Source organism: Podarcis gaigeae (genome assembly GCF_964106915.1).
Source record: "Podarcis gaigeae genome assembly, chromosome: 17".
NCBI classification, from domain to species: domain Eukaryota; kingdom Metazoa; phylum Chordata; class Lepidosauria; order Squamata; family Lacertidae; genus Podarcis; species Podarcis gaigeae.
Window position 1 is genome coordinate 41572180 of NC_139694.1, and position 27893 is coordinate 41600072.

Sequence of the window (27893 nt, forward strand, 5' to 3'; positions counted from 1 at the left end):
CAGCACAGAGAAAGCTCTGTCTTCCCTTCCAGAGATCAAACAACAATGGAGGGCGAGGCTGGAGTCAGTTTTAGCGACACTAAGGAAAGGGAGCCAGAGATCGGCCGCAATTTACCAAAACCTCACAGGGATCTACCAGTAGATCGCGATCAACCTGTTGGACATACCTGCCATAGGGCATCTAGCACTGCCTACGTGGACTCCAAAGTGGCATGGATGTGAGCATCCCAAAGCCTGGGTAGATCAGAGCTCTTGTGTGTTTACTTTCCAGGAAAGTCAGACCTCCAGGAAGCTTCTAGTTCTCCAGCAAGAGAGCAGAGCAATTGAACATTCAGACTAAAAAGAAAAAACCCAAAACAAGGACAGTAACTGGTGCAAGGGAGGAGTTCCATCTTCCTTCCTCATTCTCCCCAGTCTCATGAGTGCAATCTTTTGACAAAAGTATTCTGCATGTGAGAAGTAATATGTTGCAATTGGAACACCCAGCGGAGGGGGGGGGTGTCCCTAACCCAGTGAGCTAATTTGAAGTGCTGGTGCCAGGCCTTGATTTTACCCCCTCCAGATGGGAGAAGACCAAGAATCCCAAAGCCACCAAATGTCTTCCTTCCCATTCCATAGACTAGGTTGCAGAAATAACTGTAGTAGGTAAGAGGAGAAATGTAAATTGACATAAGATGGGGCAAGACTCCTGAGTGGAATGGATTTGCTCCAGTGGCTGTTGATAAAAGTGCAATTCACAAATTAGCAAATATTGTTTAATGGGAGGAGGGATGTGCTGTGTTGATGGTTCCAGGCATGGGGTACCAGGCTTTAAATTTTGGCGGGCAAAACTGCCCTGGCCAGCTAAGAGCCGCTCAAGAAGCTGGTGAAGAGAAGGTGGCTGCCAGGTTCACACGTTCCTTAGCTGGTGGAGCCCAACATTTCGAGCACGTCCATATCCTTCTCTTCTGGTAGAAAAGTCCTGGAGTATAGTGCATGCAACTGCTGCTGCCTTTTGGTTCATGGCCCCAGAGGCACAATTTGCTGGCGGTTATTATTTTTACAATTATTCCCTAAGGAAGTGAGCAGGCAGCAGTATTGGTCCCGATCTGAATTGCTCAATGGCAGAAGCAGTGTCCTTGTCTCTCTGTCCTGCTGCCTAGATGCGACTCCATTCAGCAGGAGGGTCTCTTGGTCCCTTGGGCTTCCCGATGCGGAAGTTAAACCCTGGAGGGGCAAGAGGAGATGGACAAAGCACTGAGAGGTTTCTTCTATTTCTATTATGATTCCCTCCCCTTCACATCTCTGATGGCAATTGTCCTTTTGTGTATTTTAATTTTAACACATGACAGGATGTGGAGAATCATGCAGTCCTCTTGAGCTATCTTTAACAACCTCACTCTCCTTTCCTCCTAACATGGATTATGTTGGAGGTGTTTGTATATCTTGCTGTACCAATAAAAATGTAAGGCTGTCATTATGCTGCAGTTCATGTGCCTGCCACTAGGCAGCTGCACCAGCTCCAGTGTGAAAAAAGGAAGGTGGGTGTCGTCATGTGGGGGGGGGAGGTAGTTGGCAAAGGTGGCGGCAAAGAGGTGGGCAGTGGCGTAGCGTGGGTTGTCAGCACCCGGGGCAAGGCAAGTAATTTGCGCCCCCTAACCCTAATCCCCAGGTGTTGCGCCTGGTGTGGCCGGCCCCCCTTGCACCCCCCATGCTATGCCACTGGAGGTGGGGTTGATCAGTGAAGCAAGCAGTGGCAGTAGACCCTAGTATGTATATTGAAATCTACACAGGTGTGTGAACCACTTTGTGTGTGTGTGTGTGTGTGTGTGTGTGTATTTGAGAGAGAGATTTGGGCAGGAACCTGGCCCTCTCCGCCCCCTCAGTTTCCACACGAATGCACCCTGCAGCACTATCATAACCTTTTGCCTAAAGGTCCCCTCACTTACCCATTCCATTGGCAGAAGATGCCACCGCATTTGGGCTACTCCTGGGAGTGATGTTGCCCACATCTTCGTATTCTTGGGTGGGGGCAGTCCGTGGTGATGGTGGGGCTAGTAAAAGAACATGAGAGGGTGTCAATTCTCACATCAGCTTGCCTGTAACAAACACTGGGGCAAACATCATCTAGGAAGCTAGAATATAGGGATGTTCATGTCTTGTGAAAAGCGGGCTGAAAGAAGAGTGCCAGCTGAGCCTTGCAGACCACAAGGAAGACCCACAACTTTCCAGCACCTCTTTCTGAGATTTGTCATCCTGGAACGACTAGGGTCGTGACAAACTAGCACTCCAGTATGGCAACTTGGAAGGAGACCTTGTAGAAGGTAGCAACAGCTTCCAGGAGGTTGTGGGAAACTAATAAGGCAGAAACTTTAACCCTCCAGTTGTTGCTGAACTACAACTCCCATTATCCTTGTCCATTGACTGCTTGCTAGGGTTGATGGGTGTTGTCGGTCACCAACATCTGGAGGGCCTAGGTTCCCCACTGCTGCAGTGAATACACCCTTTCCTTTCCACCTCTTGGAAGGCAGTCGCTCTCAGAAATGAGTCGTAAGCCATTTGAAGAGGATCCAGCTAATTGGTTCTGTGTAACTTTCTCTGGGGACGCAGGTGGCGCTGTGGGTTAAAGCCTCAGCGCCTAGGACTTGCCGATCGAAAGGTCGGTGGTTCGAATCCCTGCGGCGGGGTGCGCTCCTGCTGCTCGGTCCCAGTGCCTGCCAACCTAGCAGTTCGAAAGCACCTCCGGGTGCAAGTAGATAAATAGGGATCGCTTACCAGCGGGAAGGTAAACGGCGTTTCCGTGTGCGGCTCTGGCTCGCCAGAGCAGCGATGTCACGGTGGCCATGTGACCCGGAAGTGTCTCCGGACAGCGCTGGCCCCTGGCCTCTTGAGTGAGATGGGCGCACAACCCCAGAGTCTGGCAAGACTGGCCCGTACGGGCAGGGGTACCTTTACCTTTACCTTAACTTTCTCTGAGGTTGGCCTAACCCTAGCTTAGAAAGAACACAAGAGTTCCAGTGGATCGGACCACAGGTCCACCATAGCCCAGCATCCTGTTCTCACAGTGGCAACCAACATTTGATGATCCCCTGTTCTAGCACAATGTAAAAAAGGCAAAAAAAACCCATTATCTCCCTTCTCTTTCCACATTGTTAAAAGTAGAAATCCCTGTATTGTAGATGTTTTTGGACTCCCATCAGCTCCACCCACCATGGTCAGGGATGATGGGAGTTGTAGTCAAACAACATCCATGTTCCCCATCACCATTCGAAAGTATTTTGCTTCTTACCTTTCTTCCCAGGTGATGAACTAAAAACCTAGAGCAAGGGAGGAAAAGAAGTATTTAAAGAAGAAATATCTCATGGATGCCTTAGCTGGGATTCCTGCATTGCAGGGGCTTGACCCTTGGGGTCCCTTCCAACTCTATGATTCTGAAATAAAACATATTTCTGCACTGCTCAAATACACTTCGTTCTAGCACTGCCCTTGGCGAATGAGAGAGTCACAAGGATGCATTTTATTGATTCCCTTATTAAATGTATATTCCACCTTTGCTTTTGAAGGAGCCCAGGGTAGTAAGCTCATCCAAAAGAAAAGCATTATAAAAACATTATCTCATCCGGTGATGAAACAGCTGCCTGTAGATGACCTGGGGCAAGACAAGAAGGGAAAAGTTCTCACTCTTATTCTTAAGATAAGCAGCACTATGGTTAGATTTACAGGAACGCGGGTGGCACTGTGGGTAAAACCTCAGAGCCTAGGACTTGCCGATCGCATGGTCGGCGGTTCGAATCCCCGCGGCGGGGTGAGCTCCCATCGTTCGGTCCCTGCTCCTGCCCACCTAGCAGTTCGAAAGCACCCTTAAGTGCAAGTAAATAGGTACCGCTGTATAGCGGGAAGGTAAACGGCGTTTCCATGTGCTGCTCTGGTGCCGGTTCGCCGGAGCAGATTCGTCACGCTGGCCACGGTGAAAGCCAAGGTTCTTAGGAATCTGGTTTTTTTACATTCAGTGCCAAGTTTTCTCCAGTTTGTTCCTCCAGCCCTGACTTTACTAAGCTGCACAGCTGGGAGCGGGGAATGATGGATTGACTTTCCCCCTTTCGACTCAATCATAACACACACACTGAAATGGAGGGGGCTAGAACCTCCCTTTGCTACTGCCTCCATATTCCTAGGGATGCCTAATATGTTTCATGCTCCAGTGTGTAGGATGTAAAGCTGCAGTCAAGTACAACATTCCTACAGTGGACCCTCTCAAGATGGAGGGTGAGGGAACAGCTGCAGTCGCCTGCAGTTCCTGCGCAATGTTGAGGCAGGTGATCAGCTGTGGGAGGAGCTTATCAGAGCTTGCAGAGCAGCAGCTGAAGAAGGAGCAAAAAGGGTTTTCTTGTATGTGTGTTTTTGTGGCTGATTAGCTGCTCTCCCTGTGCAAGGGTCAGAGGGGGCAGGGTTTCTGTTGAGGCAGGTGATCAGCTGTGGGAGGAGCTTATCAGAGCTTGCAGGGCAGCGGGGCGTGCCTAGTGGCGCGCGCAGTTTGATCCATCTTTTAGATTTAGGGGAACTAGTCTCAAACGTTTGTTGGGGGAGACCTAGGTTTTTTGGGGGGGAGGTATTTGTCCGGTTTTCACGCTTTTTATGATGGAGGACCGCTGTAGTCACCCCCAGCGACACGTTCTCAAGATGGAGGGTGAGGAAACAGCTGCAGTCGCCTGCGGTTCCTGCGCAATGTTTGCCATCTTGCCAAAGGTTGCAGGCAGCTGTACCTGCAGCAATTGCATGTTGATTGCCCTCTTAGAAGACAAAGTCCAGCAACTGGAGGAACGTGTAGCTACGCTCCAAAGAATTAGAGCTGGAGCTCTTCTTGGAAGCAACAGAGCACACCGTCTGCACCGAGGAGGAGACAGGGGACTCCCCTGAGAAGGAGGCTAGTTCACCAACACAGGAGCCAGATATATGGAGAAACGTGACTCAAAGAAGTAGGAGGCCCAGGGTTCGCTCTGATTGTTTAAAAATACACAATCGCTTTGAGGTCCTCTCCCCTAGCATGGAAGACAAAGAGCAGACTCCATTTGAGGATCTCTCCCTCATTACAGTCGATCAGGTATATGAAGACGAGCAGCGAAGTCAGTCCTCAGAGAATGTGCAGGTGACCTTGGAACGGACAGCTCACGGAAGAACCCCGACCAGACCTAAGAGGAGGCATGTAGTGGTGATAGGGGATTCCCTACTGAGGGGAACAGAAGCAGTGATCTGTGGGCCTGACAAGATGTCTCGGGAAATGTGCTGTATCCCCGGGGCTAAGATCCAAGATGTAACTGAACGACTGCAAGGAATCATAAAACCCACTGACAAATACCCCTTCCTCTTGGTTCATGTGGGAACCAATGACACTGCAAGCAATAGCCTCCAGAAGATCAAAAGAGACTACGAGGCTCTGGGCAGGAAATTGAAGCAATTAAATGCACAAATTGTCATCTCATCTGTCCTCCCAGTTGAACGACGGGGCCCAGGGAGAGAGGGAAAAATAGTGGAAGTGAACAACTGGCTTCGCGAATGGTGTAAACAGGAACGGTTTGGATTCTTAGATCATGGACTGCAGTTTCTTGAAGATGGACTTCTGGCAAGCGATGGGCTGCACCTCACAACGGTTGGGAGGAATGTTTTTGCCAAAAATCTCAGAAACCTCATCAGGAGGGCTTTAAACTGACTAATGTGGGGGAGGGAGACAGTGCTCCTGAAGGTAGGAGTATATCAACTGATGAAGATGATCATCCAAATGTCATAGACCAAATGGAGCAAACAGCACGCAGACCTAGTGGTGGGAGGAAAAAATCCTTAAATAAGAGACACGGGGGAATAATTAATGGACTTCAATGTCTGTACACTAATGCGCAAAGCATGGGAAATAAACAAGATGAGCTTGAGCTCTTGGTACAGCAAACTAAATATGTCATAATAGGCATCACTGAAACCTGGTGGGATAAGTCCCACGATTGGAATGTAATAATGGAGGGATACAATCAATTTCAGAGAAACAGACCAGACAAGAAAGGAGGAGGAGTGGCGTTATATATCAGGGATGTGTGAAGAGATCCAAGATTTAGAACCTCAAAGCCAAAGTGAGAGCATTTGGGTCAAAATTAAGGGAGAGACCTCATTGTGGGAGTTTACTATAGATCCCCAAGCCAAACGGAGGACATAGATGACAAGAGGAACAGCCATTTTAGATCTGGTCCTAACCAATGTTGATGACCTGGTTAGTGGGGTAGAAGTGGAAGGACCATTAGGTCTTCTGAAGTTTACTATACAGCGGAAAGGAGCAGCCAAGCATACTAGGACTCAATTTCTTGACTTTAAGAAAGCCGACTTCATAAAACTTAGGGAAGTGCTGGGTGAGATCCCATGGACAGTAATACTAAAAGAAAAGGGAGTTCATGATGGCTGGGAGTTTGTTAAGAGGGAGATAGTAAAAGCACAACTTCAGGCAATACCAATGAGACGGAAACATGGGAGGTGCCTAAAGAAGCCAGGGTGGCTATCTAAAGAACTTTTAACTGAGTTAAGATTAAAAAAGGATGTGTACAAAAAATGGAAAAGGGGGGAAACTACCAAAGAGGAATTCAAACAAATAGCCAGCACGTGTAGACACAAAGTCAGAAAAGCTAAAGCACAGAATGAAAACAAAAAAAATTCATTCCAGTAGCACCTTAAAGACCAACTAAGTTAGTTCTTGGTATGAGCTTTCGTGTGCATGCACACTTTTTCAGATACCAAGTGTGCATGCACACGAAAGCTCATACCAAGAACTAACTTAGTTGGTCTTCAAGGTGCTACTGGAAGGATTTTTTTTTTTTTGTTTTGACTATGGCAGACCAACACGGCTACCTATCTGCACAGAATGAACTTAGGCTTGCTGGAGAGGTTAAAAGCAACAAAAAAGGCTTTTATGGGTATATTCGTAGCAAAAGGAAGAACAAAGAAACAGTGGGGTCACTCAGAGGAGAAGATGGTGAAATGCAAACAGGGGACACAGAAAGGGCTGAACTTCTCAATGCCTTCTTTGCCTCAGTCTTCTCCGATAAAGAAAACAATGCCCAACCTGAAGAATTTGGATCAAATGATTCAGCAGAGGAAACAGCCCAGAATAACTAAGGAGATAGTACAAGAATACTTGGCTAGTTTAGATGTATTCAAGTTTCCAGGGCCAGATGAACTGCATCCAAGAGTATTAAAAGAACTGGCAGATGTGATCTCAGAACCACTGGCAGTCATCTTCGAGAATTCCTGGAGAACAGGTGAAGTCCCGGCAGACTGGAGGAGGACAAATGTTGTCCCTATTTTCAAAAAGGGGAAAAGAGAGGACCCAAATAATTACCGCCCAGTCAGTCTGACATCAATACCAGGGAAGATTCTGGAGCAGATCATTAAGCAAACAGTCTGTGAGCACCTAGAAAGGAATGCTGTGATCACCAATAGTCAGCATGGATTTCTGAAAAATAAGTCATGTCAGACGAACCTGACCTCGTTTTTTGACAGAATTACAACCCTGGTAGATGAAGGGAACGCAGTGGATGTAGCCTACCTTGATTTCAGAAAGGCATTTGACAAGGTGCCCCATGATATTCTTGTAAAGAAGCTGGTAAAATGCAGTCTTGACTATGCTACCACTCAGTGGATTTGTAACTGGCTGACTGACCGAACCCAAAGGGTGCTCATCAATGGTTCCTCTTCATCCTGGAGAAGAGTGACTAGTGGGGTGCCACAGGTTTCTGTCTTGGGCCCGGTCTTATTCAACATCTTTATCAACGACTTGGATGATGGACTCAAGGGCATCCTGATCAAATTTGCAGATGACACCAAACTGGGAAGGGTGGCTAACACCCCAGAGGACAGGATCACACTTCAAAACGACCTTGACAGATTAGAGAACTGGGCCAAAACAAACAAGATGAATTTTAACAGGTAGAAATGTAAAGTATTGCACTTGGGCAAAACAAATGAGAGGCACAAATACAAGATGGGTGACACCTGGCTTGAGAGCAGTACATGTGAAAAGGATCCAGGAGTCTTGGTTGACCACAAACTTGACATGAGCCAACAGTGTGACGCGGCAGCTAAAAAAGCCAATGCAATTCTGGGCTGCATCAGTAGGAGTATAGCATCTAGATCAAGGGAAGTAATAGTGCCACTGTATTCTACTCTGGTCAGACCTCACCTGGAGTACTGTGTCCAGTTCTGGGCACCACAGTTCAAGAAGGACACTGACAAACTGGAACGTGTCCAGAGGAGGGCAACCAAAATGGTCAAAGGCCTGGAAACGATGCCTTATGAGGAACGGCTAAGGGAGCTGGGCATGTTTAGCCTGGAGAAGAGGAGGTTAAGGGGTGATATGATAGCCAAGACTCAGATGAGTTAGCAACAAGCTGATCGCTGCATAATTTAAAAAGGGGGATGTTTGGAACTGCTAGAATATGGAACTTGCTAGTGCAAGTTAGGAAGGATATCATTAAATAATATATCCTCTCCTGCCTCCCTAATCATCCCCACACAGTGTACTATTAACTTGCAAAGTGTTTTGAAATATCAGGTTCACATTGTCTGTAGTTGTTCACTAATTTTCCAATTCTACAGATGGGAAAATCAAGGCTGAGGCAACTTATTCAAAGCTAAACAACAAATACATTCAGTTACAGATAGGTAGCCGTGTTGGTCTGCCATAGTCAAAACAAAAAAAATTCCTTCCAGTAGCACCTTAAAGACCAACTAAGTCAGTTCTTGGTATGAGCTTTCGTGTGCATGCACACTTCTTCAGATACGAAGAAGTGTGCATGCACACGAAAGCTCATACCAAGAAGTGACTTAGTTGGTCTTTAAGGTGCTACTGGAAGGAATTTTTTTTGTTTTAACAAATACATTGTAGAAGAGGAACTTGAACCCAGGCATAGGAGCCAACTCCTAGGGGCCAAAGTCCCTCCCCCCAAAAAAATATTTGAGGATGCCAGCTCCCCCTCCAAGTGGATGGGCATTGCCATTCAAATCGTGTGCAGGCAACAAGTATTGGGATTGATTATGTGGGGGGGGGGAGCTCTTACCTGCCTCTCCCCATATTTTATTCAAGTTGGCACCCTGGAGGCCAGGTCTAGTAAAGCCAAACACACCCTAAAAACCAATCTGAATCAGGGCTGGGGGACTCTGTGGCCCTTCCAATATGCTGTTGAACTCCTCCCCAGCCAGCAGGGTCAATGGTCGGGGAGGGGGCAGTGGGAGTTGAAGAAGATCTGAAGGGCTACAGGCTCCCCATCCCTTCTGGTCTACAGTTTTTGTCAGAGGCTTATCCCGGTCCTGTGACATAGAAATGTGGCTGGGAAACACCGCGCAGACAACATACTGTGGGCAGCAGGTTCCTCAGGGGCTTTTTCCCTAATCCATTGATGTGAGATGAGGAGGTGACTCTGGGATTGGAATCGCCTGTAGCAGAGAGAAGAGATCAGACAAAGAAAAGGTTATTCCCGATAGGTGCTTTCTGTACTCCCTTTGCTGTAACCACGACAAGTCAGAGGGACCTAAACTTTTCCTCGGGATTATGATATTGGGATTATGGGATTAGTATTATTACAGTCATACCTTGGTTGTTGAATGGCTTAGTTGTCAAATAAATCGGCTCCCGAATGCCGCAAACCCGGAAGTGAGTGTTCTGGTTTGGGAACATTCTTTGGAACCTGGACGTCTGACGCGGCTTCCACGGCTTCTGATTGGCTGCAGGAGCCAGAATGGATTCCGTTCGACTTATGAGGTACAACTATATTTCTACTATCAACTACAGTCATACCTCGGGTTGAAGCTGCTTCAGGTCGAGTGCTTTTGGGTTGTGCTCCGTGGCGACCCGGAAGTAAGGAACACGTTACTTCCGGGTTTCGCCACTCACGCATGAGCAGATAGTCAAAATGACATCACGTGCATGCGCAGAAGCGGTGAATCGCAACCCGCGCATGCGCGGACGCAGGTTGTGTTTGCTTCAGGATGCGAACGGGGCTCTGGAATGGATCCCGTTCGTATCCAGAGGTACCACTGTATAATCAATGACCTATCAACAGATTCCTCCCTGACAGCTTATGATAATCTCATTGAGTTCTTGCAGGATGTGGTCTCTGTTAACATAAACCCAGCCAGCAAGCCCCGCATTGCTAAAGGGTGCAGATGGTTCGACCAAGAGTGCCGCACAAAGACGAAACACTGGTCTATAGAAACACTGGCCTAAACTATTTACCCCCAACTTATATCAAAATTTAAAAAGAATACAAAGCCCATTTGGCTTAAAAAAAAAAGGCAGTCTGAACAAAACTCCTGGCCTCTGTTGCTGAATGCCTCGCTAAACAACAAAACAAAACTCTTCTGGCAACTGGTCTCTGGCTTCCTGAGCAATAGCTCTCCAGCCCCCAGCTGTGCCATTCCAGTTCAGGTATGGGAGAACCATTTTAGAAATATATTCACGGAAAATTCAAATCTCCCCGCCAGTTTTTATCATGAAGTTTCAGCAGAACTGTCACTACTCCCACAATGGAGCCCAGTTACAGTGGAAGAAGTCTATACATTAATTGGGAACCTTAAGAGTGGTAAGGCCCCAGGAAATGACTTTTTCCCAGCTGAATTGATCATATCAAATCAGCACTGGTGGGCTCCTCTTCTGGCGGCACTTTTTATGATAGTAAATAACTCAAGCAAAGTACCATCTAGCTAGAAACATACAATAGTAGTCTCAATCTTTAAGAGAGGCCAACCAAACATGCCTTCTAATTATAGGCTAGTCAGTCTGCTTTCAATTAAAGAAAAGCTGTATGCCCGCTTTCTCTGTAACAAACTGACAAGTTTTCTAAATGACTATAAATATATCTGAAGCTCAGGCAGCTTTCCGCGAAAACACTCAACATCAGACCACTGTCTAACGCTGTCCCTCCTAGCTGAGAAATACACCAGACCTCTACAGGGAAAACTCTTTGTGGCCTTTATGGACCTGAAATCTGCCTTTGACTTCATCCCTGGATTCCAACTATGGTCCAAATTACATCTAGTCCTGAAGGATAAATGTCTCCTATATCTTATTAAAGCCCTGCACAGTCGAAGCAATTTGCAGGTTAGGTGTGGGTTGCAGGGCCAGCTCTCAGACTGTATCGAGATGGCCAGGGGAGTAAGACAGGGATGCATTTTGGCCCCTACCTTGTTCAGTTTGTTGTTTATTTGTTTTTAATTTAAATTTCTATTGGAATTTTATTTACAACATAACACAAACCCCCACGCCCCAATACACAAATCCACCTCATTAAACGTGAACATAACATACAGTGAGCATAACATACAACAATACAAACAACCAAAAAAAAACTTCCTTTATCCTGTATCTGGCCTCCTTATTTACTTCTTATAAACAGTTTATAAGATGTTCAGTTTGTTTTTGAATGACTTAGAGGCAAGCTTAATGGACCCTGATGGCCATCTTCCAAAAATAGGGACAAGAAAGTCCCCTTTCTTGCTGTGTGCGGATGACACGGCCATCTTCTCCCAAACCAGACCTGGCCTAAACTACCAACTAAGGAAATTCTGAGACTACTGCTCTGGTAATAGGTTATCCATCAATTATGAAAAATCAAAAGTCCTGGTGTTTGAGAAGAGATTGTCCCTGAGTAAATGGGTACTGGACGGTCACAAACTAGAGCAGACCAAATTCTTCCGGTACCCAGGGCTTCTGTTCCATCATTCCAAGTCCTGGAAACATCATTGGCAGACCGCCTATCAAAAGGCGGAGGTAAGCAAACTGGCTATACTTCAATTCTTTTATACAAGGGGAGGCCATTATGTTCCATCAGCCATTAAGGTATTTAATGCAAAATCTGTCTCTCAACTCCTCTAGGCCTCAAACATCTGGTTCAATGGCTCATTCTCCAGGTTTGATGACTTCCAGGCAAAGTTTCTCCGGTCCCTCCTACAAGTTCCAAATTGTGTTCCAAAGGCAATACTGTTTTTAGAAACAGGTGAATGTCTTCTATCAAGTAAAGCATGGTGGGCTGCCCTGAAATACTGGCTCAAGATCTCAGTCTTTGGCCTAGGGAAGAAGAAGAAGAAGAAGAAGAAGAAGAAGAAGAAGAAGAAGAAGAGGAGGAGGAGGAGGAGGAGTTTGGATTTGATATCCCGCCTTTCACTCCCTTTAAGGAGTCTCAAAGCGGCTAACATTCTCCTTTCCCTTCCTTCCCCACAACAAACACTCTGTGAGGTGAGTGGGGCTGAGAGACTTTAAAGAAGCGTGACTGGCCCAAGGTCACCCAGCAGCTGCATGTGGAGGAGCGGAGACACGAACCCGGTTCCCCAGATTACGGGACTACCGCTCTTAACCACTACACCACACTGGCTCTCCAGTGTGGAAGGTATGGAAGGGGTTCCATACCTTCCATACCTAAAAAACGAGGAGTTTGCCAGCTCATGAATGAAAATGATGGTTAGAAAAGCCACTTGGCTTGGTATGCCACCTTCTCTCCTGTACCATCTGGGCTATGATACCACCACCCTTGAATCTCTGAGGCAAAGCCTCTGGGACATATCACATAGTGATCTCCGATCTCAATCTCATGTTATCTGTGGCCCATTAGCAGTAGGAATTCACTATGGGTTCAAGTTTCAGACACCTGCATATCTTAGAAATTTGTCTGTACCAACATATCGGCGTCTTTTCACCAAAGCCAGATCAACATACCCATGACTAAACAAATAGCGCTTCGGTCTCCCTTCCCTGGGGGGTTGTTTGTATGAATCTGTATTTTATTCTGAATCCATGTTATGGGTCGTTGGACCGCAATAAAGATTATATTATTGTATTTCGATTTCTATATCACTTTATATTCTTAAGGGGGAAAAAAATCAAAGTGGATTACAACACATTAAAATATTAAATAAAACAATCCAGGAAAAATGACTGAAGAATGATATTTGCAGCCTTTAATGTTTTACTATGGATTTTATTAGTTACATCTAATCTATGTTTGCAGCCTTTGTGAATTCCCATTTGAATTTGCTTGGGTTCTGTACACCCAAAGAAAAACCCCATGGAAATACCCCCAAATCCAAATTTGTCATGATGACTAGAATCTTGTTTACTTGCATTGAAGTCATATGATATTCACAGAGCTAGTTTAGCAAAGTATTTTTAAAAAATGTGCTATGATCCAGGGACATCCTTAGTTCAAATGTCTCTTCTGTCATTAGCTAGATAACAGCCTGTGCACGTTGGCTCAACAGCAAGTGTCACCACCAGTTCCAGATGACCCTTTTTGCCAAGTAGGTGTGCTCTGGCATCCCTTCCCCCATGTCTGCAACATGAGATGATAACGCTGACCTGCCATATCTTGCAGGCCTGATGTTAGGGTTACTGAGATAATGTTTAGGGAAGTTTTAAATCTTTGATGTTCTATTGTGTTTTTACTATTCTGCTGGGAGCTGCCCGAAGTGGCTGGGAAAACCCAGTCAGATGGGCAGGATATAAATAATAAAATTATTATTATTATAAAAGAACTGGAGCACTTAAAACTACTGCATAAATGTTAAGGCTTATTGTTATACAGTTATACAAATTCTTAAGTGCACACAAACTATAACTTCACATCACCTGGGTTAATTTGGGCGTATTCGCAGGTTGCCGCGGAAGCTGGCCGGTGGATGGGGCTTCCAGGCAGCGAGTGACTGGCTTGCACTCCTACAAAGGCACTGGGATCAATTGCCAAGGTGTCGGGCACATTGCTCATCCGAGGCTTCACTGCGGTATAAAGGGGTCCCTCTCCACTAAGCGGGGCCTCGTTGCCTGGAGCAGGAGGAGGAGGAGAAGCGCCTAGTCCACTTCGCCGGAGCTTGTTCACAACCGCATAGGTATCACCCATGTCCCTGATGAGCTTGGGTTCTGGCACTGATGTGGGCTGAGGGTCAACCGGCACCGAGATGCTCCTGGATCAGGGAACACAGAGGTTATGTGAAATCTCCACAAAAGGCGAAGGGACCTCTCTCAGGATAAGAGTTTATGAGTCAGGCTACTGAAGTTACCGGTATATATATATTTAAAGGATGCATATTTGTAATGCACAAAATGTACATGTACATTTTCTCAAATGATTTCTTTTAGTTATTTCCTCTGCAGAGGAGTATAAAACAATTTAGGAACAATAATTGCTTTAAGAAATCTTATGCATGAGGAAGAGTTTGCGGTAATTTTACTTCTCAGCTGTAGCCCAGCCTAGGATTTTTCCAGAGGAACCCTCTGCCCTCCTCTCCATTTTGACTTTCTTCACCGCCTCTATTGCATCTGCAGAAAACAGCAGCAGGAGACTTTTTCAGGTGGTTCGCAATTTAGCGGAACCACCTGTTACATTGGGGCCCAGTACCGGCCACATGATCTCCTGCAATGATTTTGCAAAGTTTTTTTGCAGATAAAGTTGCTCAGATTCGGAAAGAGGTAGACGCCACCGTGGGAGCAGGGCTGGGGCGGGAGAGTGCTAGAGTCCTGTCTAGTCAAATTGCAAAAGTCAATTCCAATCTGTTACCTCTGAGGATGTGGACAGGCTGCTTGGACGAGTGAAACCAACCACCTGTCTCCTTGATCCTTGCCCATCCTGGCTTATAAAAGCTAGTCAGGAAGGGCTGGGTGATGGGCTTCATGGGGTGGTGAATGCTTCCCTCTGTGAGGGAGCCTTCCCAGACCCACTGAAAGAGGCGGTTATTAAACCGCTTCTTAAAAAACCATCTTTAGATGCAGCCACGATGGCCAACTATCGCCCAGTCTCAAATCTTCCATTCTTGGGCAAGGTGATTGAGCGAGTGGTTGCTGAACAACTCCAGGCACGCCTGGAAGAAGCGGAACATTTGGATCCCTTCCAGTCGGGATTCAGGCCTCATCACAGGACTGAAACTGCCTTGGTCGCACTGGTTGATGATCTCCGGCGGGCTAGGGACAAAGGTGAGAGCTGTTTCCTAGTTCTGCTGGATCTATCAGTGGTGTTTGATACCATCGACCATAACATCCTTCTGGACCGTCTGAGGGGCTGGGAGCTGGGGGCACTGTCATACGGTGGTTCTGCTCCTTCCTCCTGGGCCATGTTCAGAAAGTGATGGTGGGGGATGAGTGTTCAGACCCCTGGGCTCTCACTTGTGGGCTGCCTCAGGGTTCTGTCCTCTCCCCCATGCTTTTCAACATCTACATGCAGCCGCTGGGAGAGATCATCAGGGGGTTTGGGCTGGGTGTTCATCAGTATGCGGATGATACCCAGCTCTACTTCTCTTTCAAATCAGAACCAATGAAGGCGGTGACGGTCCTGTGTGAGTGTCTGGAGGCGGTTGGAGGATGGATGGCGGCTAACAGATTGAGACTGAATCCTGACAAGACAGAAGTACTGTTTTGGGGGGGCAGGAGGCGGGTAGGTGTGGAGGATTCCCTGGTCCTGCATGGGGCAACTGTGCCCCTGAAGGACCATGTGCACAGCCTGGGAGTCATTTTAGACTCACAGCTGTCCATGGAGGCACAGGTCTATTCTGTGTCCAGGGCAGCTGTGTACCAGCTCCATCTGGTACGCAGGCTGAGACCCTATCTGCCTGCAGACTGCCTCGCCAGAGAGGTGCATGCTCTGGTTATCTCCCGCTTGGACTACTGCAATGCGCTCTACGTGGGGCTACCTTTGAAGGTGACCCGGAAACTATAGCTAATCCAGAACGCAGCAGCCAGACTGGTGACTGGGAGCGGCCGCCGAGACCATATAACACCAGTCTTGAAAGACCTACATTGGCTCCCAGTACGTTTCCGAGCACAATTCAAAGTGTTGGTGCTGACCTTGAAAGCCCTAAACGGCCTCGGTCCAGTATACCTGAAGGAGTGTCTCCACCCCCATCGTTCTACCTGGACACTGAGGTCCAGCACCGAGGGCCTTCTGGCGGTTCCCTCACTGCGAGAAGCCAAGTTACAGGGAACCAGGCAGAGGGCCTTCTCGGTAGTGGCGCCCTCCTTGTGGAACGCCCTCCCACCAGATGTTAAAGAGAACAACAACTACCAGACTTTTTGAAGACATCTGAAGGCAGCCCTGTTTAGGGAAGTTTTTAATGTTTGATGTATCACAGTATTTTAATATTCTTTTGGAAGCCGCCCAGAGTGGCTGGGGAAGCCCAGCCAGATGGGCGGGGTATAAATTATTATTATTATTATTATTATTATTATTATTATTATTATTATTATAGCTGTGGTCACACAGAGCTTTTTGGGTTTCTCTCTCCTCCTTCCTAGTGAAGAACTGCATGCGGTTGCTGCTCCTTCCTTATATCACAGAGCTGTGGAGCTGGGGTTCTTTCTTCATGCCTTCCAGCCCCAAGCCATGCTCTGCCTCTGCTTCCAGGCCTCTGTTTTGTGCTTCTCAGCTGGCTGCCTGGAAGCTTCTCGACCCAAGTCCCTAGACTGATTGGTGGAAGGCAGACTGCAGTAGATAAGGCATTAAAGGGAGGAGAGGTAATCTGAAAGCTGCAGTTGGAAAGGTATGTCTTGAGGAAGGCTTGACGGATGAGAAGGAGGCAGGGCTTTACTTCTTCACCCAAGTGATGGTTTTCATATGCCCCTCTGACATGTCCAAGCCTGAGCTTTGTGATTTGAAGGATGTCAAAATAGTGAGTAGCAAGGTCAGAGAGATGCGCTCACAGCTGCTGTAATACAGTCTGTATTTTTTATTATATATAATAATACCCATATACTAGTGTCTGCCATTCTCCACTGAATAAACCCAAAATGAGCTACAGCTCCATATAAACATTCAAAACATAAAACCAGGCAACCGAATAGTAAATGATCACATCTACCATCTTAAAATATGAAAATGTATAACCAGCACCCGGTTTGGGGGGGAAAGAACCATGTTGTACAATGTGGAGGGTCCTGACCCCTTTCCTAAGGCAGCCCAAAGTCTGCACCAGCTGGGCCTCCTCAGAGAACTCCCACATCTCGGGTGTCACTGCAAAACATGGCTCTGCTTTCCTGCCAAACCAAGACAGCTGGGCTGCCGTTTCCAAGGCTCCCTCTCTCAGCCTTCCTTACCGGTGGAGGACGGTGCTTCGTTTGAGCGGGGCCACAGCCAGGTGTCGGAGGGAGAGGGCGTCGTCATAGAGAGGAAGACGGTTCTGTGTCAAAATCCGGAAGAACAAAAAGGAAGTAAGGGACAATTTCAACACAACTGTTTGAACATCCTACAGCAGGAAGTTTGCAGGAAGCCACGTCTGTGTGCTTCTGAGAGGGTGGCACACACACATTCAATCTACAGTAGCCAACGGGATACCCTTCAGAGGTTGTGGGGCTACAATTCCCATCAGCCCCCGCCTGCATGGCCAGCTACTCCTGCATTCATGTGAGCATTCATTTATTTTTAAAATTAGCTCTTTGTTTTTCACTGCTATTGCAACATCACTTATACCTCCTATGTGTTCCAGAACTTAGGACGGCTGCTATACAACCTTGTCAAGACTGCCTAGTCACACAGAGAGGAGCTTTCCCTGCTCCCTTGCCAAGCTGCTCACGCCTTCAGAAATTAATAGGAACAGAGCCAGTGTGCCTATTAACGCAGATGATGAAAAATAAAAGTTTGTGCTTGCGCATAAGAATTTGTTTAATTGTATAAAAACAAGACTTAGCTTTTATATAGTAGCAAGACAAACCCACCAAAGCAAACACAGATTTCAGTTGCTTGGAGAAAACAAGCTAATTTTTGTTTATTTCATTTACAAACACTTCTGTCTCTTCCGAATCCAGGTGGGGCTGGTGTGGGGGAAGAAGCGCTACACTGGAAGAAGGCCCTGGAGCAGCCTTCATGCACAGATCTTAACTGACCTGCCTATAAGGCTGGGAGGGGAAGATTGCTGGGAAGGGTAGTTTTCCTGCCACCCTTCTTACATAGAAGAAGAGTCCTGCTGGGTCCGGCCAAAGGTCCATCGCTCTGCTCTCCCATTGTCCAGGCAGATGTTTATGGGAAGCCTGCCTGCAGGACTGGAGTGCAACAACACTCTCCCCACTTGGGATTCCAGAAGCTGCTCTACTGGGGCATCTGGCCTTCGACAGCGGAGGTAGAACAGAGCCATCACGGCTGGTAGCCATGGATCGCCTTCTCCTCCATGAATTGGTCTACTCCTTTAAAGCCATCCAAGCCGGTGGCCACCACTCCTTCTATGCAGTGGGTGAAGAAGGGCTTTCTTTGTCAGCCTTCAGTTTCCTGGGGCGGCCCTGAGTCTTCCAGTATTCCCCTCTAGCTGGGGATTTTGTGTTTGAGGGATACACCTATTCAGTGACAGTTCCAGGGCTTGTTGGGGGGTGGAGAGGCTTCCTCAGCCACGGTGCCCTCTCAGTGGGGCCCCTTCCTCCTCCTCCCCATTGCTGCAGCTGCCCATTCACTTCTCTTCCCCTCTGGCTCCAATGTGCGCCACCTAATCCTCTCTCTACTAATGCCCCCCTCCTTATTGAGGTGTACATTCCCACAAGGATTGTGCAATTATTGGGCAGACAATTATGTTTAAAGTGTTTGCTGCTCAGCTGATCTCTCCACACATGCCATTTGTTCAGAATTTTAAAAAGTGAATCAACAAACTGGAACACCTACTGGTGTGAATGGGAGCAAGCAGTTTTGATCTTCAATTGCAGTTGAAGTGTGTGTGTGTTTGTGTGTGCAGCGGTGAAGCTAGGCTTTTTTTTCACTCGGGTCAAAGACCCAGTAATGGCACCCCACGTGCATTTGCATACACACACAGGCTGGGAGCCTCAATGGTGCCCCTTGGGCAGCATCACCCAGAGCAAAAAACCCCCCAACCCCCCCAATAGCTGTGGCACTGGCGGGTGCACTGGTCTAATGAAGCCAAATTCAAAAGGAGAAAATGTTGTCTCCAAGCAAGATCCAGCTCAAATGTGGACAAACCCTGAGAAGCTTGGCTATGAAAAGTCTGAAGCAGTTGATGGGCTAATTCTTGTCTCCCTGCCCAGTTGTGAGCCTGAGGGGCCTTCAAATGCCAGTCTCTGGGCCACCCATGGGTGTAACCTGGGGGGGGGCGCAAGTAAAACAATAGAAATACTTAACTAACTGACCCATCACATTGGTTCTGCCCCCCTAACAAAAATCCTACCTATGCCCATGGGGCCACCATCATATCTCACTCACTTTGCTGTCACTTTTGCCCCTCCCAAGCCCACAGAAAGTAACCTAAAGCCACAGAGCCTCCAGATTCTTGTGGTATCAGACTTACACAGCTGGAACTCCCCAGTTAGTAGATCAGAAAGATAAGAGGCCATTTTGAGGGGAAGTGAGTATGAAAGAGGAACCTCCTCAAAGCACAGGTTCCCTGCCGGGGAATGTGTGCACTTGCACTTGTGTGCCAGAGACAGAGGGAGAGAAAGACAGCTAGCTGGGTTTGCTTTTATAGTAGCTGCCTGTATCTTTCCCTCCATTGCCAGGATTCTTAAAATGGGGAAGAAATGAGCTTTAAACATGCCGTGTGAAGGCAGCCTGCAACTCCTATCATCCCTGCCCACTGGCCATATTGGCTGAGGTTCATCTGGAGGGCTGCAGTTTTCCAACCCCTGCAAAAAAGGAAGGGGATAGCATTGCAGTTGTCCTGGGAACCAAGATTAGTCCTTTTCCTCTTCTTAACATGCATTCAAAGCCAGTGTGGACCTGGGACACGAAGGTTTAACACCCCCCCCCCGGGGTGACCTTGGGATAAAGGTAAAGGTAAAGGTACCCCTGCCCGTACGGGCCAGTCTTGCCAGACTCTGGGGTTGTGCGCCCATCTCACTTAAGAGGCCAGGGGCCAGCGCTGTCCGGAGACACTTCCGGGTCACATGGCCAGCGTGACATCGCTGCTCTGGCGAGCCAGAGCCGCACACGGAAACGCCGTTTACCTTCCCGCTGGTAAGCGGTCCCTATTTATCTACTTGCACCCGGGGGTGCTTTCGAACTGCTAGGTTGGCAGGCGCTGGGACCGAGCAGCAGGAGCGCACCCCGCCGCAGGGATTCGAACCGCCGACCTTTCAATCGGCAAGTCCTAGGCGCTGAGGCTTTAACCCACAGCGCCACCTGCGTCCGACCTTGGGATAGTCGCTCTTAAAGCAGGGGCCAGGATGGGGCAGTGGAAGACCATGTATGCTGCCCTGAGTTCCTTGAAGAAAATGAAATATTTGCAGTAACAAAATTATGAGAGATAAAGCCACAACTGCCTGTACAATCTTCAGGAATCTGCTGTGACATTTATGAATTTAGCTCACAAATATAACTCAGAAAGGCTTCGAAGGATTAACTAAATTGTTATGTACTGAATGGAATAGGATCCAAACTGCAACAGTCTGATTGGTCCTAGAACAATAGGAACCAAAAGGCAGCAGTCTGATTGGTCCTAGAACAATAGGATTCAGAATGCAGCAGTCTGATTGGTCCTAGAACAATGCAGCAATATGATTGGTTGGCAGGAACCACCCAATCATGCTCCAGATAGAAGTGAATCCACAACCTGATTGGCTTACAGTAGAATTCCAGAATTAGCCAATCATGTGCAGCCCATTGTGTAAATAATGTATATAAAGCAGATACTTTGAGGGGACTTTCATTCATTCCTCCTCACCACTATGAGCTGAATAAAGCGCATGAAATCACTTTGCGACTCTGAGCATATTTCATAAATATTTGGTCAAGTTTGATTAAAACTCATGAAGAAATTTATACCCCTCAAAAACTAGAGGTCTATGGGCTAGAAGTGTCTGTTTTCAGATTCCCCAATCCAAACAGCAATCCAAGGAGAAACTGCAATGGGTTGATCTCCACTGAGGACTACAACAACACCCCCACCTCTTCTGCCAACTTTCATTTGCATACACACACAGGCTGGGAGCCTCAATGGTGCCCCTTGGGCGGCATCACCCAGAACAAAAAACCCCCCAACCCCCCCCCCAATAGCTGTGGCACTGGCGGGTGCACTGGTCTAATGAAGCCAAATTCAAAAGGAGAAAATGTCGTCTCCAAGCAAGATCCAGCTCCAAGCAAGTTCTGCCAACTTTCACAGATGAATGAGCAAAAGCTGCCCTATGTGGGAAGTTCCAGCTACTCCAGTGTTGCTTTTAGTTTTGGATTTGTCTCTTACTTCTTTGATGTTTTCATAGTTTGAGTCAGATAAACTCAGGGCAGCCCGGAACATTTCAGTGACCGCATGGTATACAAACTCATACTGCTCCTGCCAAGAAAAGAGGAGATATGAGATATGAGAGGAGAACGTTGATCTATAAAGGGAAGCTCCAAATGCCCTTAAGGTTTGGCCACACTCGAGGGAAGCGGTCACCAACTTTTTGAGGCCCATGGACACAGTGGAATTTTTGAGCAAGTGCCATGGGTGCCATGCCTTCTCTAGTCCTAAAGGGACTCTTGACCGTTAGGTCCAGTCACAGACAACTCTGGGGTTGCAGCGCTCATCTCGCTTTATTGGCCGAGGGAGCTGGCGTTTGTCCACAGAGTTTTTTTGGGTCACGTGGCCAGCATGACTAATCTGCTTCTGGCGAACCAGAGCAGTGCATGGAAACACCGTTTACCTTCCCGCCGGAGCAGTACCTATTTATCTACTTGCACTCTGATGTGCTTTCGAAATGCTAGGTTGGCAGGAGCAGGGACCAAACAACAGGAGCTCACCCCGTTGTGGGGATTCGAACTGCGGACCTTCAGATCGGTAAGCCCTAGGCTCTGTGGTTTAACCCACGGCGCCACCCGCATCCTACAATCCCAGAAAAGCTTACGCACAACTGATAGAAGGAGAGGACGTGTGCACTCACTTTGCTTTTCCAAGGGACCGGGCAAAACTTGGATCGCAAAGAATTCATAGGAGCCTTGAGAAGCCCATGCAGCCCAAAGAGGAGGTGGGAAGAACATCAGCCTTCCCACTTCCTCTTTCAGTTCTGTGGGTTTTCCAAGGGAGAAAAGGTAACCACCCTCAGCCCCTCATGATTAAGTGGTGAGAGCATCAGGGGAGCTCAGAAGCCTTTTTGGACATCAGGTGACCCCTGCTTTAGGATCTCCAAATACCAAGATATGAAGATAAACAGCCTGTACACTAAATTAGTCTGCTGCCCCCTGGTGCAGTGTGAGGTGCTGTCTAGTGCTGGAGTGAGCCCCACCGGTGCCTGGGGCGGGCACCTGCACAGCGCAATGGGGGGGGGGCACACTGTGGGATGGGGTGTACTGCCAAAGTGACTACGTCCCTACTGGGCGCCACCCAGCTAGAGGGCACCTGGGAGCGATGTGGTGGCTTGGGTGCCCTGCAAGCCCAGCGCCACCCAGGGCAATTCGCCCCTGCCTAGCTACTGGTGCTGTCCCTTCGCCAGATTCAGCTGCCAGTCCAGCCATCTTAGAATGCTGGGGGACTCTGTGAGGACACACATCATCTTTGCTTCGGGCAGCAAAATGTATTGGTGTGGACAATAGAAATGACTGTGGGGCTCACCTGGGTCTGAACAGCAGCTGGTCTCTGCTTCCTCATTTCTAGGACAACATCAAAAATACTGAAATGCGGGGGGATTCTCTGAAAAGTAGAGGAGAACTGGGGAAATGTCGGTAATAATAATAATAATAATAATAATAATAATAATAATAATAATAATAATAATAATAATAATTTTATTATTTATACTCCACCCATCTGGCTGGGTTTCCCCAGGAACTCTGGGCAGCTTACAGTGAAACATCAGACATTAAAAACTTCCTAGAATCATAGAATCATAGAGTTGGAAGAGACCACAAGGGCCATCGAGTCCAACCCCCTGCCAAGCAGGAAACACCATCAGAGCACTCCTGACATATGGTTGTCAAGCCTTCAAGACCTCCAAAGAAGGAGACTCCACCACACTCCTTGGCAGCAAATTCCACTGTCGAACAGCTCTTACTGTCAGGAAGTTCTTCCTAATGTTTAGGTGGAAACTTCTTTCTTGTAGTTTGGATCCATTGCTCTGTGTCCGCTTCTCTGGAGCTTCTCCTGATACAGGGCTGCATGATATCTGATTGAAGGACCTTCATTTGGGTTCCCACATTTCCCACTCTGCTTTACTACTCCCTATTTCATTTGCTGTTTCCTCTGAGCTATGTGAGAGTATCATAAGAGGTAGCTTCCCCAAAGAAGCAGAAGGCAAGGGAAGATGCGAATTTTGCAGGGATCAACCAAGTACTGTATCTTTATGTTTCTTGTGAGAGCTGAGACTCTGCAGTACAATAGTCCTCTCCAAGGGACATTTTTGTTCCTCATTTTATATACAGATGGAGGCTATATATGAAGTTATGGACTGTGTCAACTCAGACGGCTGGAGAAAGGTTATATTTTTGAACACTTCTCCCCACCTCCAAGTGTAAAAACAAAACTACTTGTAAGTAATAGTCTTATTCTGATAAGCTAGTTTATGAACAACTGAATTGGTTCCTAGGAGGGGACAGTCTTGTTTCCATGAATTATATGTAAATTGTTTCAGGAGCCTTTTTGGCTGAGGAGGAGGGTTCAAATGCTCTAAATGAATAAACAATGTCCAGAGTTCTGCCATATATAGAAAACAGATTTAATTAAAGTGTTGCATGCAGTGCACAGATGTAGCAAGAGGTTCACTACAAAACACACACTCACTGGCAAAGCCAGACCAGGCACTCGTCACACCTGGTTCTATTCCTAACATATTCCAAGCAGAGATGCTTCAGGAATTCCATCTCTTTTGGGAAAGAAGGGACAAATTCTATTAAAATCAAATTCTAATCATATTTCAATTAAACACCATTTTTAAAAACAAAGTCTACATGACATTTTATCCATCTGTCTGTCCATTTGTCTGCCTATCCACCCACCCAGCCAAGAAATAGCCAGACACACAGTCACTCTTTAAACAAGAAAACAGCAACAGTGTCTGGTCAAACATCGTTCCGATATTTGTTGTTCCAACAGACAGAAATATTGGACCAAATCCACCCAGCTTCCTCAATCGTCCATCCCTTGGATCTGACTTGCCTAGAAATACCTGTTTCAGCAGCAGCTGCCGTATGTATTCCAGGGTACAGATCACACCTGTCCGGCCACAGCCAGCACTGCAGAGGAGGAAAGAGGGTGAGAGAGGGTCTGCAAAATAACAGACCTTCTTTCAGATCACATCCAGCCAGGAATTGCAATACAAATGAGAACACTTTGCCATTTTGTTTCAAGAAATTCTTTCAGAAAAATCTTCTTGGTTCATCCCCATAAATATAATGGCAGTGTGGACTTCCGGTGCTTCCTGTCAAAATGGGCGCAGAGCTTTGCAGTAGTGGAGACTGGCAGGTGAAGTACAGTGGTACCTCGGGTTAAGTACTTAATTCGTTCCGGAGGTCTGTTCTTAACCTGAAACTGTTCTTAACCTGAAGCACCATTGTAGCTAATGGGGCCTCCTGCTGCTGCCGCACCGCCGGAGCAAGATTTCCGTTCTTATCCTGAAGCAAAGTTATTAACCTGAAGCACTATTTCTGGGTTAGCGGAGTCTGTAAACTGAAGCGTATATAACTTGAAGCGTATGTAACCCAAGGTACCACTGTATAAACAAGAATAACGAGGGCAGTTGTCCTTATAAGCTCTCCACCCCCATGTCCGGGGAGGGGGTGAGCTTCACCTGCAGATCTTCTGATACCCGGCTCTCACTCCAGATGGAGGCAGGAGACGCTGGGTGCAATGCGCTTCGCTTATTGGCAGTTCTTCTGTACTTTGGAATTTTAATAGGATCTAATTTGCAAACATGTACTGGGCTAAGGAGACAAGATAAACTGCTAAATAAATCAGCCACTGAGTGACAACGATCTGAATTGGAGAGAGGAAGATTTCCATCATAACAAGGTGAAGTATTACTGGGGGAGGGGAGCCTTTACCCTTTCTGAATATATATTACGTTTTGCTGCATCAGTGATTCGGCAACTCTTTCCCAGAATATCAATGGATTGATAAAAAGCAAGAGGAAATCAAAGAGAATAAGATAATATTTATGGATTTTTAAATGGAAATGGGACTGCGTGAGAATGTCGATACGATTGAAGCTTCTAACTTCCACTGAATTGCAGTTAAGATTATGGTTCCTTGATCCACCAGAGCAGTGGCGGGACACCAGATCGTTAAGAACTAAGTATTGGAAGAGAAAGGATATGTTGGAGTTCTGCCTGGGGAGAGTGCCAGACCTTCGCTCAGACAAACAAAGATGGTGCAGTGACGCAGTAGAAATAACAGCTTCTGAGAACAGAAGTGAAAACGAAAATGTGGAAGCATAGGTGCCTTTTATGATCGAATTAAAGCAGGGAAAATGAAGAAACAACTGGAATTAACATATCACACAGGAAATTTATTGGATATAAATTCTGCTTGCAGAAATAAAAGCTATTAAATATGCAATTACGAATGGAAGTCAAGAAACAAGTGGCTGTCAACAAAGGATTAAGGTCAGAACTGTTGTTATTGGATTAATCAAGATTATGAAAGGAGGAAGACATAAGAACTTTGTAACCAGAAAGCCAGTACATGGGAAGTCATCTCAAATTGATTAATTTAGTTTTTGAATAATAGGCTCTCTTTCTTTTTAATTGAATTGTAATTTGGTAATGTGACAATGTGGCTTTTATTGGACTTGTAATAAAATTTATTACACCAATAATAATAATAATAAAAATATGGCCGTGTGCCCAAGCTTGGCCCCCTCACTGCTCCTCTCTAACTCCAGATCACTTATGAATGGGTTAAAGCACAACAAGTTCAGTGCAGATCCTTGGGAGACTCTGTGCTTCTCTCCTTTGTGACTTGTGGGGACAGCCCATTTGTTTCTGCTCTTTGCTCCCTTTAACCAGTTACTGATCCTCTAAGACCCCATGACTGTGGTGTGGTCTGTCTATAGGGCTTTGCCCTGGGGCTGCCCCTTACCTGCAATGCACACAGATGGGCACAGTACTCTCACCCTGCTTGCTTCTCACTTGCTCAATCATGCCAAGGAAGTGGCCGTAAGTGTCTGGGATGCCCCGGTCTGGCCAAGCCACATACTGGAAATGGGATAGCTCCCGCTCCTCCTGGGGGGGGGGGAGAGGTACAGATCAATATCACCACATCTGAATGGGGCTGACACAGAACAGGTGGTAGGAGAGGAAAGCCATTTGCACCCTCTGACATGTTTATGTTTGCTAATGCAAGCACCTGATGCCACCTCAAATTAAAACCCATTCTTCAAGACTATTGAATGGTTTGTCTTCAACCAAGGAACTCTGGAACTCTGGTCCCATGAAGGCCTGTCTACAGTACCGGTGGCAAACCCTAAACCCACAGGCCTTATCTGCCCCTGGACAATTCCTTGTGGGTCTCAAATCCCTTGGAATTTGATGGTGGTGATGAAATGACTGCACTGCAGCAGGGGCTCCTTTTCTCCTGTGCCATTGCCACAGGAATCTAGAAGGAACACTCTGACATTTCCCGACCTGGATCTCTGAGCGCTCTCCCTGTTTGTGGAGCACACCAGTCTCTTAACAGTGGTCAAAAGGAATGGTGCTTCATTCAGCAGCAAAGAAGCTGATTTTGCCAGCAACCATAGTAGGGATAGGGCCTGGGCAGAGCCTGATAAGGTTCCAGGCAAGCAGGACGAAGCCTGCAATAAATATTCAGAGCCCCGCCTTGTGCTCCTGCCTGGTCCACAGAGCAGTGCTTTCTACTTGCTGCTCCTTCAGCTTCCAGCTCATGCAGCTGACCTTGAGGCCCCAGAGCCAGAAAGTGCAGCCCCAAGACCTGGACTTGGGTGTGCCCCACAATTCCAGTGGGCCTTGCCTAGCAATTAAGTGCCATGGAGTAGCTTTACCTTCTGAAAGGTCAGGGTAAGCATCCGCAGAATGACATCTGGATTGAGTTCCTGTTCTTTAACCTGAGGAAGAGACAAGAAAACCGCCCATCACATTGTTCAAAATATTCTTATCTCCCCAAATGGGAGATATCTCATTTGCTCAGTTACGCTGCCCACCTATAATATAGGCTAGAGATAGAGAACTCTTCAATCCCATCAGCCTCAGTCAGTGTAGCCAAAGCTCAGGGATGGTGGGAACTGTAGTTCAGCAACATCTGCAGATCCACAGGTTCCTTATCTCTAATGTAGGTACAATTGGACAGTGTTTTGTTAACCATCACAGTTCTGTTTTATGGGATAGCTTGCTTGACATGAGAAATGGCTTCCTGACAAACTTAAACCCTGGCGATTGTCATTTTGTGAAAGGGTTCAGGAACTTTGACCAAATTCTCAATACTCTTGCCAATGGATGGAGTTCACTGCAGATGAAGTCTCAGGGGCAGAGACCATGCCTTTCTGCAGAAGGTCCCAGGTTCAATCCAAGGCATCTGCAGGTAAAGGCTGGGAAAGAGCCCCATCTGAAAGCCTGGAATCAGTACAGGCAATTTAATAATACTAATACTACTCCTACTAATAATAATAATTTATTATTTCTACCCCACCCATCTGGTTGGGTTTCCTAGGCCACTCTGGGCAACTTTCAACAGAACATTAAAAACCGAATAAAACTTCAGACATTAAAAACTTCCCTAAACATCCCATTTTGAGTTAGACGGACTAATGGTTTGACATGGGATCAGGCAAATTCCTGACTGGGCAGGAATTAAGTATGGGACGGATCCAAGAAGCACCTTGTAGCCACACAACATGTGATGCAGCTTATGGAGTTCGCTGACACATGAAATGGCAAAGGTAATTTAGCTGGTTCTCAAAAAAAGATGAATTAACTCCCAGGGAGAAAGGCCTTTCAGTATCTCTTTGTGATGAGCAGGGCTAGTTCCAGGTTTCAGGGGCCCCCTGTAAAGGGCCATTT

At 46.9% G+C, this 27893-nt stretch overlaps 1 protein-coding gene across 6 annotated transcripts in view; it reads right to left on the bottom strand.

Annotated features, from left to right (window-relative positions):
• Positions 1-741: 741 nt before the first annotated feature.
• PTPN18 (protein tyrosine phosphatase non-receptor type 18) overlaps positions 742-27893 on the bottom strand; it is an 86212-nt gene continuing 59060 nt past the window's right edge. For 4 of the 6 annotated variants that reach the window (XM_083718945.1, XM_083718946.1, XM_083718944.1 and 1 more), the window contains 11 exons: positions 26879-26941; positions 25960-26102; positions 24050-24116; positions 22501-22596; positions 21154-21243; positions 17081-17163; positions 13631-13962; positions 9368-9447; positions 3269-3296; positions 1929-2033; positions 742-1206 (listed from right to left, as the gene is read on the bottom strand). In XM_083718945.1, the coding sequence (XP_083575071.1) occupies positions 1139-1206; positions 1929-2033; positions 3269-3296; positions 9368-9447; positions 13631-13962; positions 17081-17163; positions 21154-21243; positions 22501-22596; positions 24050-24116; positions 25960-26102; positions 26879-26941 (1155 nt within the window). In that variant the 3' untranslated portion in view covers positions 742-1138. The remainder of the gene's footprint in view (positions 1207-1928; positions 2034-3268; positions 3297-9367; positions 9448-13630; positions 13963-17080; positions 17164-21153; positions 21244-22500; positions 22597-24049; positions 24117-25959; positions 26103-26878; positions 26942-27893) is intronic. The other 2 variants (XM_083718943.1, XM_083718941.1) reach the window with 1 other exon arrangement.